The sequence below is a fragment of the Ilyonectria robusta genome (genome assembly GCF_021365365.1).
Source record: "Ilyonectria robusta strain PMI_751 chromosome Unknown BGZ61scaffold_3, whole genome shotgun sequence".
In the NCBI taxonomy this organism is placed as follows: Eukaryota; Fungi; Ascomycota; class Sordariomycetes; order Hypocreales; family Nectriaceae; genus Ilyonectria; species Ilyonectria robusta.
The window spans coordinates 903,362-915,849 of NW_025764437.1; the positions used below are offsets into that span (position 1 = coordinate 903,362).

At 54.3% G+C, this 12,488-nt stretch overlaps 2 protein-coding genes across 2 annotated transcripts; both read right to left on the bottom strand.

Annotated features, from left to right (window-relative positions):
• Window positions 1–22: 22 nt before the first annotated feature.
• On the bottom strand, window positions 23–5,954 carry BGZ61DRAFT_503212 (histone deacetylase complex protein). Its single transcript, XM_046251763.1, has 7 exons — window positions 5,784–5,954; window positions 4,949–5,587; window positions 4,347–4,447; window positions 3,736–4,297; window positions 2,844–3,674; window positions 1,090–2,790; window positions 23–1,038 (listed from the first exon to the last, which is right to left on the bottom strand). The coding sequence occupies exons 2-7, from the start codon at window positions 5,579–5,581 to the stop codon at window positions 496–498; spliced, it is 4,371 nt and encodes a 1,456-aa protein (XP_046109339.1). The 5' UTR covers window positions 5,582–5,587; window positions 5,784–5,954; the 3' UTR covers window positions 23–495.
• A 681-nt stretch (window positions 5,955–6,635) lies between these two features.
• Window positions 6,636–12,045, bottom strand: BGZ61DRAFT_584511 (uncharacterized protein). Its single transcript, XM_046256368.1, has 2 exons — window positions 8,014–12,045; window positions 6,636–7,962 (listed from the first exon to the last, which is right to left on the bottom strand). The coding sequence occupies exons 1-2, from the start codon at window positions 11,644–11,646 to the stop codon at window positions 7,135–7,137; spliced, it is 4,461 nt and encodes a 1,486-aa protein (XP_046109340.1). The 5' UTR covers window positions 11,647–12,045; the 3' UTR covers window positions 6,636–7,134.
• Between the last annotated feature and the right edge of the window lie 443 nt (window positions 12,046–12,488).

Here is a 12,488-nt window from a genome sequence, read left to right on the forward strand (position 1 = left end):
GCCGACACAGCACAACAAAGAGTAGGAATAGCCACTTTATAAGATATGGACGGACGTGCAAGGGCTATATAATCTAGAGTACAAGCGAGAGAGGAAAATGTCCTCTTCTCATATTCACCCGGACCCCCTCCCCTCCTTTTTTGGTGGAGACTCGCAATACCTGGATCGCCTCCTCCTACAACGCAGAGAGAAAGAGCAGAGTCTCCGCAAATCCAGCTTCCACGCCTTTCAATAGACAGGGAAACAAAGGAGCGCAATAATAATAAAACGAATTAGAAAACAAAACCGCGACACACAAAAACAAGCGCTGGTGAGATTCCCCCGGCCATAATCCGGTCCCTACTCCGGTGCGGTGCAAATCCACAAGCCGGGTGAGCCAAGTTTGTTTCCCATTTCCGCAGAGTACCTGAAACAACATCATCATCCCGCTCCTCCTCCATCCCTTTTGCCTCTTTTATCTCTCCGTAGAGAGAGGGCAGCGAGCAGGTTTCCCGTCTAGTTCATCTCCGCGTCCTCTTCGGCAGCGCCTGGAGGCACAATGCCCTCGTCCATCCAACGGCGGAAGTTCTTGTTCTGATCCTGAACCTCCTCGGGGCTGAGATCCTTTGTCCACGAAGGGTTGTGCACCCACTTCTCGAGGAGCTTGCTCTCTCGGTAGTTTGTGAGGGCGCGGATGAACTTCTCGCGGCGTTCGCGCTGATCGCGCGTCTTAGGTGCCTGGCCGTAAACGACGTATTCTGAAGTACCGGGGGCCCAGACCATCTTGGAGCTCTTAAGGCAGATGCTAATGGTCAGGTTCTCCTTGTACGAGACGGGTTTGGGCGTGCTGTCGTCGTCCGAGTCGGCGTCACCAGAGGGCAAGTTGCGCGTTAGCACCGATTTCTGGAGCTTGGATCGTGGGACTCCTTCCGTAGGCTCCACGCGGATGAAGGATGAAATGTAGTACTGCCAACGTTCGCGGAGCTGCATTTCGTCCATGTAGAACGTCGTCTCCTCTCGCTGCAGCCATCGAACCGTAGCCTCTGACTTGCCAGGGAACTGCAAGCATTGTTAGTTTTCTATCCGAGACAGAGCACGACTTTGACTTACCCAACAAACGACGAAAATGTCGCCATCCTTTACACACTTCTCGGCGAACTTCCTGGCGCTAATCTCGGTCTGGTAGCTCGTCTCCTCCTTGTCGCGACTGGTGAGGTACTGCTGGATCAGATCGGGTGTCTTCTCCTTCGCATCGGTGCTGCTGCAGGTGAGGGCCAATCGGCAGAGCGTCTTGAGCAGGTCCTGGATCGTGTACACCTTCCATCCGGTCTTGAGGTAGTAGTGACGCATAACATCCTGGTACCGGTTCTCGTCCACGTCACCGGTAATATACTCCTCAATGAGCTCGAGTGTCTTGGGCCAGTAAGTCTCGGGGTCGTCGCTAAGGTCAAAGAACTTCATATGGTTCTCGGTGAAGCCAATGTCCCGAGCTGGCTTCTCGTTGTTGAGGCGCACGACCTCCTTAGCAACAGTCTCCTTGCTGTCCTTGAGATCTTGCAAACGCTGGTACAGAGTTTGGAAGATGCTAAAGAAGACAAACAGCGTCTGGTTGCAGAAGAAGTTGTACCACGGTCGAGTGAAGAACCCGTCAGCCTTCAGCTCACCATCCGCATTGAGCAGGGCGTCGCTCTGGCCAACAACCACCGGCTTGGGAATACTAGGCATCCACCGCTCGTTGGACATGTCGTGCGCCGCAGCGTCCTCGGATGCGTCGGGCATCTCCTCTTCATTCGCCGATGTAACATCAGGAGTGGTCTCCTTGCTTCCAGATGCTGCACTGTCCTCCTTCTGGCCTCGCGTCTTGCTACCGTTGCGGCCAGGATCAAGAACTCCCCTAAGCAGATCTCCTTTCTTGCCGTTGCGGCGGCTACGGCCGTTGGTGAGCTCAGCGGGTGTATGGTCTTCCATCTCCTCCTCGCCAGACTCGGGCTGAATCTTGGGGAGCTTGTCTTGGATGTGCTCGTCAGGGATGTCGAAGAAAGCAGGAATGAACATCTCGAAGAAGTCGAGGATACGCTCCTTTTCTTGACTGCTGTGCTGACCGCTATGCAAGCTGTACAACATCATCAGGCGGAGAAGATCAATAACTGTATCCTTGTCCGCAAAATCCCAAACGAACTGGTGTCGAGGCGCCCTGCCCTTAAGAGCTCGCTCTCGGCGCTGTTCCTCATGTTTCGTCTTGATGACATCAACAAGGTGCTTGGCAGTCAGGTTCCTCTTGTCATTCTGCTTGACAAGGATACCCATGTGGTCCAGACTCTTGAGATGCATATTGTCAGTCTGGGCATGCCAGACTTTCTCCCACTCACGCTGAGAAAATCGCCACTCCTCGTCTTTCTGCTTCATCCGGGCCAGGAGAACTGGCACGACATCGAAGGGATGGGTAAACATGTCGTTGACAACATCAATGCCCCTATCGCCGTAAATCTTCTTGCAGATACGCTTGAAGATCGAGGTGCTCTGTCCGGCAAGTGCAGCAGGCATCTGGAATGCCTCCCTCTCGGATGGAGACATGGCAAGCATCTGTTGTGCGATGGGCTCCAGAAGCTGGATGCACTTCAGGTTGGCCTCGATGTTGAAGTCATAGTCGTGGCGTTCTTCCTCGATGCGGTGAAGGCCCTCCTCAAACTGATTCTTGCGGTGGGCGACAAATCCAGAGTCCTCAGATGCCCAAGTAGGATGCGAGGCCCACTCGTCGTTCAATACCGAGTTACAGAGCTCATCACGACCACTGCAAGGCTTGAGACGTTCCTTTCCACACACGTTAGTAAAATACAATGGAAATATCAAGATAGTCCGCTTACCCTCTTGGGGAGAAGTCTGTAACTTGGGCCGTATCCCCGGCAGTTGCTCAGCGAAACCTTTTCAGTTGGAGGTGCCGGGCGGTTGTCGATGACCACATCCTGTGTCTCAACTCCGACAAAAGTCCTCCAGAAGCTCATCAAGTCAGGGTTAGCGCCGATGAAGAGGGCACCTTTGTGGAAGAGGGTATTCCTGTCGATAATGTTCTGGCTGAACAGGTTGCATAGCTTCAAGAACTCATTCATCGAAGATCGGTTGCTAAGGAACTTCTTGACGCGCTCGAAAAATGCGATCTCATCCTGGTTAGAGGTGGACGATGATCGCGCTGGGTACGGCTCAGGCATCACGGGAGTTAGCGTTGGCTCAACCGCAGAGTTGTCGCCTGGGGGTCGAGCGACATGGTTGATCTTGGGTCTCTTGCTGCCATTCACGCTGGGAGGAGCGATTCGAGAGCTCGCTGCTGCTTCGGCAAGGAGAGCTCCTGCGTTGGCGGCCTGCTTATCGGCACGTGGTCGCTTCTTCTGGTCCTTGCTTGCACTTGCTGGAGGCGCAAAGCTTCCAAGAGGGGGCAACTTTTGCCCGTCTCTCATTCCAGGCTGGGGAGTGTGACTGGGGCCCGTGGGCGTGCCATCTTCCATCCGGCCGGGAGTCGCCTTAGCCTGGCCAGCGGTTTCCGGCAAGAATTGCTTGAAGTCTTCCAGTAAGTCAGGGGCGGAGTTAAACAGAGTCGTAACCTGAGCGTAAACGTCCTGGATGGGCTTCTGTTCCCTCTGATATGTCTGAAGGATCTCAAGGAACTGTTTGTATATCTCAGGCTTGTCCTGAAATCGGTTCTGACACATGTGATTAGCTGATAAATTCCTACGCTGACCGAGTTCAAGCTGCGGGGCGTACCTTGATCTTATTCACGTAGCTGATAGCATGGTTAAACTCCACGGGTCCGCGGCGTTCCATGTTTGCTTGGTTAGCCGCGTTGCCGTTTACTGCTGGTTGTCCTTGGGGGGTAGGGGTCAAAGCATGGCGGGTGTTGGGTGTATCACCAGGGCCGGCAGTGCCTTGAGCACGACTACGCTGCGAGTTTGCGCTCTCAAAGGCAGCGTTTTGCGCAGCAGCCTGGACAAATAGGCTGGCCCCGTTTTGCACGGGGGTGCTGAATGTAGCCTCTGGGCTCTCGATGCTGTGTTGAGGCCTTTGTTGCTGCCACTGTCCACCGCGTTCCTGGAAGAGGGATTGGTTGCCCCCCGCGGGTCCATGGCCATCAGGCTGGTTTCCGCGACCAGTAATCGACTGGACCGTGGTCCCCATAGGAGTTGTAACCCTGATTGTGTTGGGGTCATTGCCGGCACCGCACTCGATCCGATAGCCCGGAGGCAGGAAGGTGTTAAATCCTTGGATCAGGTTCGGGTGACCCGCGAAAAGCTCCGAAACGCGGTTAATAACTCCAGGCGTGTCGATTCTACTTTTGTCAATACATGTTCCTCTTTCGCAAGCGAGTTCGGACGTACGCTTGACTCTTGAAGTCCTTCATAATATCAAGGAACCGGTTATAGACATCGGGCTGGTCGTGGAATTGAACTTTGACTTGATCGAGGTATGTGAGGGCATCCTAGAACAAGACTTGTTAGCATTTGACCTCTCCTATCGCTGGTTGAACATGGTCAAGTGGATGTGCGGTACGATGTAGCTGTGGTAGTTGCACCACATTGAAGCATTCCCGTCACAGTAAATAATCACCCCTTCTCCCCCATTGCCGAAAACACCAACCAAGTCTCCCGCAAGCGTCGGGACATCGAGTAAGAGGCTAAGATCCATTGCTTGAAATGGGCCACTGTGGTGCTAGTTGCCGCAAGACGTTCAAGAATATGCGCCCTTGTATCGCACAACAAGATATCTCGTAGAGAGCAGGGAGGGTTTGAGAAAAGGTGAAGGGAGGTGGAAAGCAGCTCGGCCGAGTTATCGAGCAAGTGTGCGCGTGAATCACCGCCATGGTGTTGAGCTTGTGGTTTGGCCAGCTCAGGTTCGGCTGCCCGCCAGGAACAAACACAACTCGCGCCACCAACAACCCCCACCTGATGGGTAACAAAGAGCAAAAATGGCATGTACTCACATTAAGAATCGGCTGCTGCCCCTGGGTGATGCCACCGGGGATCTGATGAGCAGCAGAGCCTGCTGGGGGGAAAGGCGCGCCCTGCTGAGCCCCACGCTGGCCATCTTGTTGTTGCAGCGGGCCGCCAAATACTGCTGCTACGCTGCTCGTCACGGCTTGCGAAGAGGCCGGAGGAGCAGTTGTGTGCGGCATCGGCGCAAACATCTGATGCTGCGGGTTCGCGTTGTTTTGTCCACCGTGTTGGATCGGGCGGTTGTGCTCGTTCTGCAACGGCCCGCCAAAGTTGGCCAAAGGACCTCCGGGCGGCGCGCCGAGAGGGATCGGGGGTGCGTTGCCGTTGTGGTTTGCCAGTAATCCGCCTGGGCTATGGATCGCGCCGGAAATGCGGGAGGCTACCGGCTGGTGGATGGGGATGGAGCCCGCGGTGCTGTGATGAGGCGTCGATTGGTAGCGATCGCCGGATTCCCGATCTCGGTCGCGCTCGCGTTCGCGCTCCCGTTCTCGTTCTCGTTCTTGATCTCGCCGTGCCATCTCCTCATGCTGCTGGATGGCCCGGTGTCGTTGCTCGTCCATCTCGCGATCTCGATCGTATCCCGCAGGGCCACTGCCGCCATGAAGATTCTGGCTATTCATGCTGATCTGCGGGGGGGAGAACGGTTAGCCTAACCATCCAGTGAAGCTCGGATCCAGCGTTAGAGCTGCTGTGAGGTCGCGCGGCGCCAGGTTTCGGGCGAGGGGAGCCGTTGGGAGGTGGCGGGACGCTGCGTAACAAGGCGGCTCACAGCTCAGGAGAAAGTGAGGCCGGTCGCGACGCAAGAAAAAAAAGACAACTTACACCGGATGGAAAACGCCAGCGCCAGCAGGCCTCTACATGGAGACGGACGTCCTCTGGACAAGTTCTGGGGGCGTGGGGATAGAATGAACAATGGAAAAGACGGCGACAGGGCGGGATTCCAGCGTTTCGTGCAAACTTGCGAAAGAGCTCCTCCGGCTCGGGTGACGAGAGATCTGGACGAAGATCGCACTGGGCTGGGAGCGCGCGGAAGATTCCGCATCACGTGGTGATAAGGTTGGCCCGCGGCGGGCTTATCTCGGAGTGTGGCCGTCGCGCGCCAGCTGCTCATGCTGTCTGTTTTCTGTTTTGGACCGGCAACCGGCGGCACTACGAATCCCCAGCCACTGGCCGACGTCGGCCGAAAGGGTGAAAACAAAGCCAGCTGGCGGCTCAGGAACGACGCTGTACGCAGCCCCCAAGGACAATGAACTTGGAGCCTATTCCGTGTAATCTTCGCTGTCCATGGTTCACCAATTTATCTCCATTTTTCTGGCCTTCGGAACGCTTTGGAACCCTCTTCAGCGTGTACATCGCCCCAGGCAACCTTGGCTGGTGGGGACAACGTTAGAAATCCCCCAGATCTCATAGGACAATCAATACTCCGGAGCCGAGAACCTGAAGCTGTCCTATTTCGGTGCCGGTTCGGGTGGAAGGATGAGTTCAAAGTTGCTGGACCACAGCTTCGCAGAGTGTCACAAGGGACTTTAGAAGGTCATGGATCATGCTCCCGTGCAACACGTGATGTATAGAATCAGAGCACCGAACATGAGGTCGTGGGCTACTTGCAACGTGGAGCGACTACAAACATACTCACTTTGATGACATCGCATTAACTCCTTGACAACACATTAGACATATATAAAAAGATATTGGCATGGCTTCAAAGGGGATATCTAAAGCATTGTGTTCTGAATACTGTACAGTCATTACCACTCCCTTCCGCACGCCAACCCCACCGGCAGTCTGGTTCACTTCGCGCCCAACGCCAAATGTAATGCAATACACGCCATTGCATCTATTCAAACATCAAAATCAACTTTCAACGGGTCATCAAAGTCCTTTCGCGGTCGTTGGCCGCGACCTCAACACCAAATTGTGTCCGACCATTTTCTTCTCCACTCACTTCACTCTCAGATGTAGTCTCGCTTGGGAGAGATGGAAGAGACTGAGGGGTGACAGGTTCAAAGGACGTCCTCGTCTCACCATTATCGTTGGGTTGATACACGCCACTGTGTATCATTTCCTGTTCCTCTCTCTGTGATATGAAATTCGGGCTCTCGTATGTTGACTCGGCCCAAATTTCATTGCTTGTTTTCTCCATACGTCTCCGACTTGGCTCCCCTGGTTCTTTCTAAGGAGCGGGCGGTGGTGGATGAGGTTTGCGAATAATCTTGATCTTCGGTCGCACAGACCCCGTAGTTGGCGTGGAAGCCGCCTGGCTTTGTACCTTTGGCTTTGGCGTTGAGGCTGAATGGGCACTCAGCGAGATCTTAGGGCCCGGCGTAGGGGGGTGTGACGAGGAGACTGGGCCTCCTGGCAAAGCTCTCCTAACGGGCTGCTCCCCCGAAGGCAGAGGCTTTCTTGCAGGCTTGGCAGTAATAGAATCTTTGATGGACGAAGCGGGCGAGGATTCCTTGCGATTCCCTGAAGGTAGGGACGTCCTCCCATTGGCAATCGGTTTGGGATGGTGGCCCAGGATCAAAGCAAGACGTTTAGGATTTCTTGTCTTCAGAGTAACCATACGACGTTTCTTCCGCTCGCCACCAAACTCCGAAGTTAGTGACTTTTCCACCTTGGGTCTCTTTGGAGCCGGTGAAGGATGGTGCTCCTCCTTTTCCGGACGAGGTCGCTTAGCTGAAGAGGCAGAAGAGGGCTCTGGCGGCCGAGAAGATTTCGAGGCTGATGAGGATGAAACACTCGGTTGGCGAGAAACAGAAACCACCGGCGACGCTACAATCGTATCCCTTTCCGGGGGAGGATTAGACATTGGCCGCTGGGGAGTAGAGATCTTGTGGGTATTGATTTTGATCGATGAAGTTCTCGGGAGGGGAATAGGTCGCTTGGGCTCAGGAACAACCACCGGCGCCGGGGCTGGTGCGGGGACTGGTGCAGGAGGTGGTGGCTGAGGGATAGGCTCCTTGGGCTTCGTCTTGTAATACGACTTGAACATGACAGTCAACTGCGAGCGGTTAGTATGCGTATCCTGTGTCATTGCTCTTGGGTTTCTTACCCTGTTGGCAAGCTGTTGGGCCAGTCGCTCAGCCTTCCAAGCCTTAGGCAGGTTAACCGTGACAACCCAGTCGCTTGCTTCCTCAAACATCATCGCCGCCAAATCAAGCATACTTTCCAGCTCAGCCCGGCCTAGACCAGGGTGGTCCAGGGCCTTGCGCATCGCCGTGCTGTAGTGTCGCTCATCCCCGCCGTATGTTTCTTCCATCTCTTTTCGCAGAGCCTTCAGGGCTGCGTCCAGGTTTTCCTTTCTTGCAAACATCTCCTTTCGAGCCTCAATCTCCTGGGCACTGTCTTGGACAAGCAAAAGCGCGTCTCCTTCATCTGGAGCAGGCTCGTTCTTAACAGCCTTCGAATGCTCTCCGAACGCGATCGCCGCGAGACCAGAAGCCGCTGCCTCGATGAGCTTGGTGCGGACAAAGGGTGATCGATCTGTGGTGAGAGAATACACCAAAAAGGTGAATACCGTAGGATCCATCATCGCCCCAAGGTCGACCAATGACTCGAAGGCTTTGATCCGAATAAGATCTCGGGTTCCATCAAGCAGATATTGCCCAAAGTCAAGATAGCTCTTAGGAATGACCTCTGCCTTCATCAGCCGCCGCTTTGCTTCCAACCCAGCAATTGTCCAGATGTTCTGGTAAGAGTTTGTCCATTCATCCCGTCTAAGAACACGTTCAATCTGCTCCAGAGCCCTCTCGAGAAATTGCCTCTCCTCTTCAATCGGCACCTTGTTCTGACGAGCATACCACTCGTCCTGCTTCGAGGGCACGAGAGAGATGGCCAATGTCTCAACGAGAAGGGAAATGTAGAAGTGGTCCGAGTAGGGGTTATCCTCATTGTTGTTAAAAAGTAGCTGGTCGAGGATAAATTGCCGAGCCTCCAGCGGGCACTTGTAAGTGTTGGCGTCTCTGACTTGTGCAATAGCCTTGATGATGGCTCGACGGACGTTGTACTGCTTCTTGTCTGAGAAGTCGTTTGGCTTCGGTTGACTGGATTCATTGTGGCAAAACATGTCGGTAAAAGCCTTCATCAGCTGTCGAAGGCCAAGCATTGAAATGTCCTTGATGTTGGCTTGCCTTGGAAGAGCCTCCGCAGCCATCGTCCGGATACCATGGAAGTAGCGTCGGTCGATAAGCGTCCGGACGAGGAAACCAGAGGCAATTGGATGAAGGGGTCCGTGAGTAAGGTACAGCATGGCATCTTGCTGAGCCACCACATCCCTATCCTGTTGAAGTTGAGACACGTACATGTATGGCTCGAGGGTCCGCTTCATATCGCAACCCCACTCGAAGTCAGCATCCACGCGAATCCATTCGTAGGACTCCTGGTCCATCTTCCTCTCGGTATCAGGATCCCAGTCAATCAACTCCCAGTCCCGTTGCTCCTCTGGGGTTTGAAGAACATCACCCAAGCAATAGAGGAGGGTATCGTCGAGGTTTTCCGTGTCCATGCTGGCTCCAACATTTTGCTTCTCCTTCATACGCCGAGTACGTTTTAGTCGCTTGTACTTGGTATTGTAGGGGATCTCGAATTTGGTGGATCGTGTCGCATCCTCGCGAATTTCAAGAATATGCTCGTATGGGGTTCCATCGGCTTCGTGGATTCGAACAGTCATAGGTCCAGTGAAAAGCGGCTGCACCTCACCAAGCTTAACTCCAGCACGGCGCTCCTTGATAACTCGGAGGAAGTCAGACCTCTCCAGCTGGGGTTTCTTGGTGATCTGAGATTGGATCTGATTCAGAGTCAACTCAACACATAGCCTCTTCTTGTTGAACTTGGCTTTGACATCGAACCGAGGACATCCAGACCCGTAAACCCATTGGCTCCAGAAGGTCTCAAGTCGGTACCTAGCCCCTTTCTCGCAGGTCGTCCTGAACTTCTCCGTTTCGAGAATTGTTGACTTGTCTGAGCTCTCGATCTGGACCTTGGTCAGGAGTTTCTGCAATATTCGAGTCAAACCATGGCCGCCAGAGGCCTTGATAAGTCTCTTGTCCAGAATGAAGAAAACGACGGGAGCCTTTAGGGTCATGAAATCCATCTCGAACTCTCCCAGGTGGAGATGGGGTCCGAGGTCATACAAGCATGGCCGCTCGTTGTCAACCTCGACAAGTTGATCTGACAACATTTTCATCCGAAACCTGTATTCGTTGTTACCACACAGGCGCTTCATGAAGAGATCTGTCATGTAGTGGGCAATGCCGATGATGAGCCACAGATCGTTCCGGGTGTTTGGAATCATGTTGATCCCGATCCATTGGCTAGCCAGAGTGTAGACGATCTTTCTCGTCACATCGATCTCGGTGTCCATGATGTCTTCTGGGAAGAGCAGCCGATTGCTAACAAATGCCATCGAGTAGAGAGACACGGTATCTTCTACCAGGTCATCCAGAAAACACAACTTGAAGTTTCCAAAGGGATACCTAGCAAAGGTGTATGTGAAGAAGTCGGCTGCCATGGTCAGAGCAGCAGATGTGTTGCGGACCCAATCGGCTCGGTGCGGTAGACAGTAAGCGTGGACCTTGAGCGCGTTCATACCCAGCTTCACCTCATCCTCTTCCGTTCGGGACTCAGATGAGAGGTCGATATGTTCAAAGGGGCCGACCGCGAAGCCAAGCTTCTGTACCGAAACCTTCTTCTCCGGCTCAAAAGTCATGATCTTCTTGTGGTCATCATCTGGGTCCACAGTCTCCTCCATAAGGAAACCTGAACAGACAACGGACATTTCTCTGAGTTTGTCCTCTTCTGCAAGGTTATGTGATCGCTCTTGTCCATCAATCTGCATCCTATCCCCACCCGAGCCATTCCGCTGTGTGGCCAAGGCCTGCTGGAGGGCATCTCCGAGTGTTCGAGGGTATTTGATGGATATCCGCCAATCGCAACGTGATCCATGATCATCGACACATGGGAAGATGCAAGAAGCAGTCCCCGGGTTGATGGAGCTTCGAGTGTACATGTGGGTGAACCGGTTGTCGAGGGGGTCTACTCCAACGAACTGAATGCCATCTCGAGGGTTCGTATTGGTGAACGGAATGGTGAGCTTGAACTGCTTGTTGGTCCTATCCATCGTATCAAGGCCCGTCGATTTCCTAATGATGAGCCTCGGACGATCTTGGTCTGCCTTCCCACGCAGATTCACCTTGAGTGACCCATAGACCGGCGTGCAGCCCTCGAATTCTCTATTCTCGGCGGGGACGTCGGCCTTTCGGCTATGAAACAAAGAGCGCGCTCTGATTCGGCGGAGATCATGGTGCTCAGCTCTCCAGTTCCAGCCTTTGGGGTGTGAGAGTTTGTCGTATGGGTCGGTATACACGGCGGTGGTCTTGCGCTTCAGGCCCTCGACGATCTCCCCGTTGACCTCGCGCAGCTCGGTGACGTAGACATTGTCGGTGTCGATTTCGCAGTTCGCGGCGTCGAGCGCGACCTCTTCGATTTTATCGTTGAAGGTGGCGAGGATTACGTCAGTCGTGCCATCGATGCGCTTGTCGCGAAAGTTGACTTCAAGATTCACCTCCTGCTTGATGACGAAATACTCAAGGATCGGCAAGTCCTCGATGGGTGGAAGGCCATCATCTAGGCCCAAGAGCGGGTGCGTCTCCTCCATGGGATCGTGCAACAGGCCGTCGGTCGCCATTTCCACGGTCGGGAGCAGGGTCGAACGAAAACTAAGGCCGAAAGGCCCCCGCGAGCTCAGTGCTTATGTATGTCGCATCGATGAAGACGGAGGTCTCGATATCCTGTCGTCGCGAGAGGCCCTTTCGATGACGCCTATGCGCAAGAGGTATTCGGCCTAGGTCGTGGTTGTGGTCGTAGGCATAACCTTTGTTCGGTGGTTCAGCGCACGTCGGTAGATTGCGGAGACGGTTCGCAGAAGGCAGCAGCAGGGGGAAGAAGTCCGTGACGGGAGAGCGATGGCAAAGGGGAAAACAAGAGAGGGCGCGAAATAGTCTAGAACGAGAGAGTGGCAAGAAGAAATTGTGATGGGTGCACGCCCGAAAGGAAAACACTGGGCTGTCGTGCCTCAATCGCTCGCCTGTGCACCTTGACGGGAAGGAAACGAAGTCGCGGCTCGGAGGCGCGTTGGGAGCTGTGGCGCACGGGCCACATGCGGCTCAACCAGCCTCACCCACACTCGATGAGTGAACCAAGTACGCAGCGCCGTTGCGCCGTTGCGCCTCATTACGCCTTGTGTACTTGCATCCAAGAATCGCAAGCTCTCAACCGCGCCGGCAGTGCGCAACATGATAGTGTCCAGCACCACCGACATGAGTGTTCCAAGGCACGCAGTCTCCTTTTCAGTGGACTGGCGAACTTCTATCCATGCCCGCGGCTGTGCCATGGTCGTGGCGGGTGCATCCGGAATTTGACTCGGTCAGGAGCCAGCCATCCGACACAGCTTAATCCGCCTTTTCACAGCTCACAAGGGACAACTCCATGCCGACCTTGGCGGCCTCAACGACCTTGACGACCTTGACA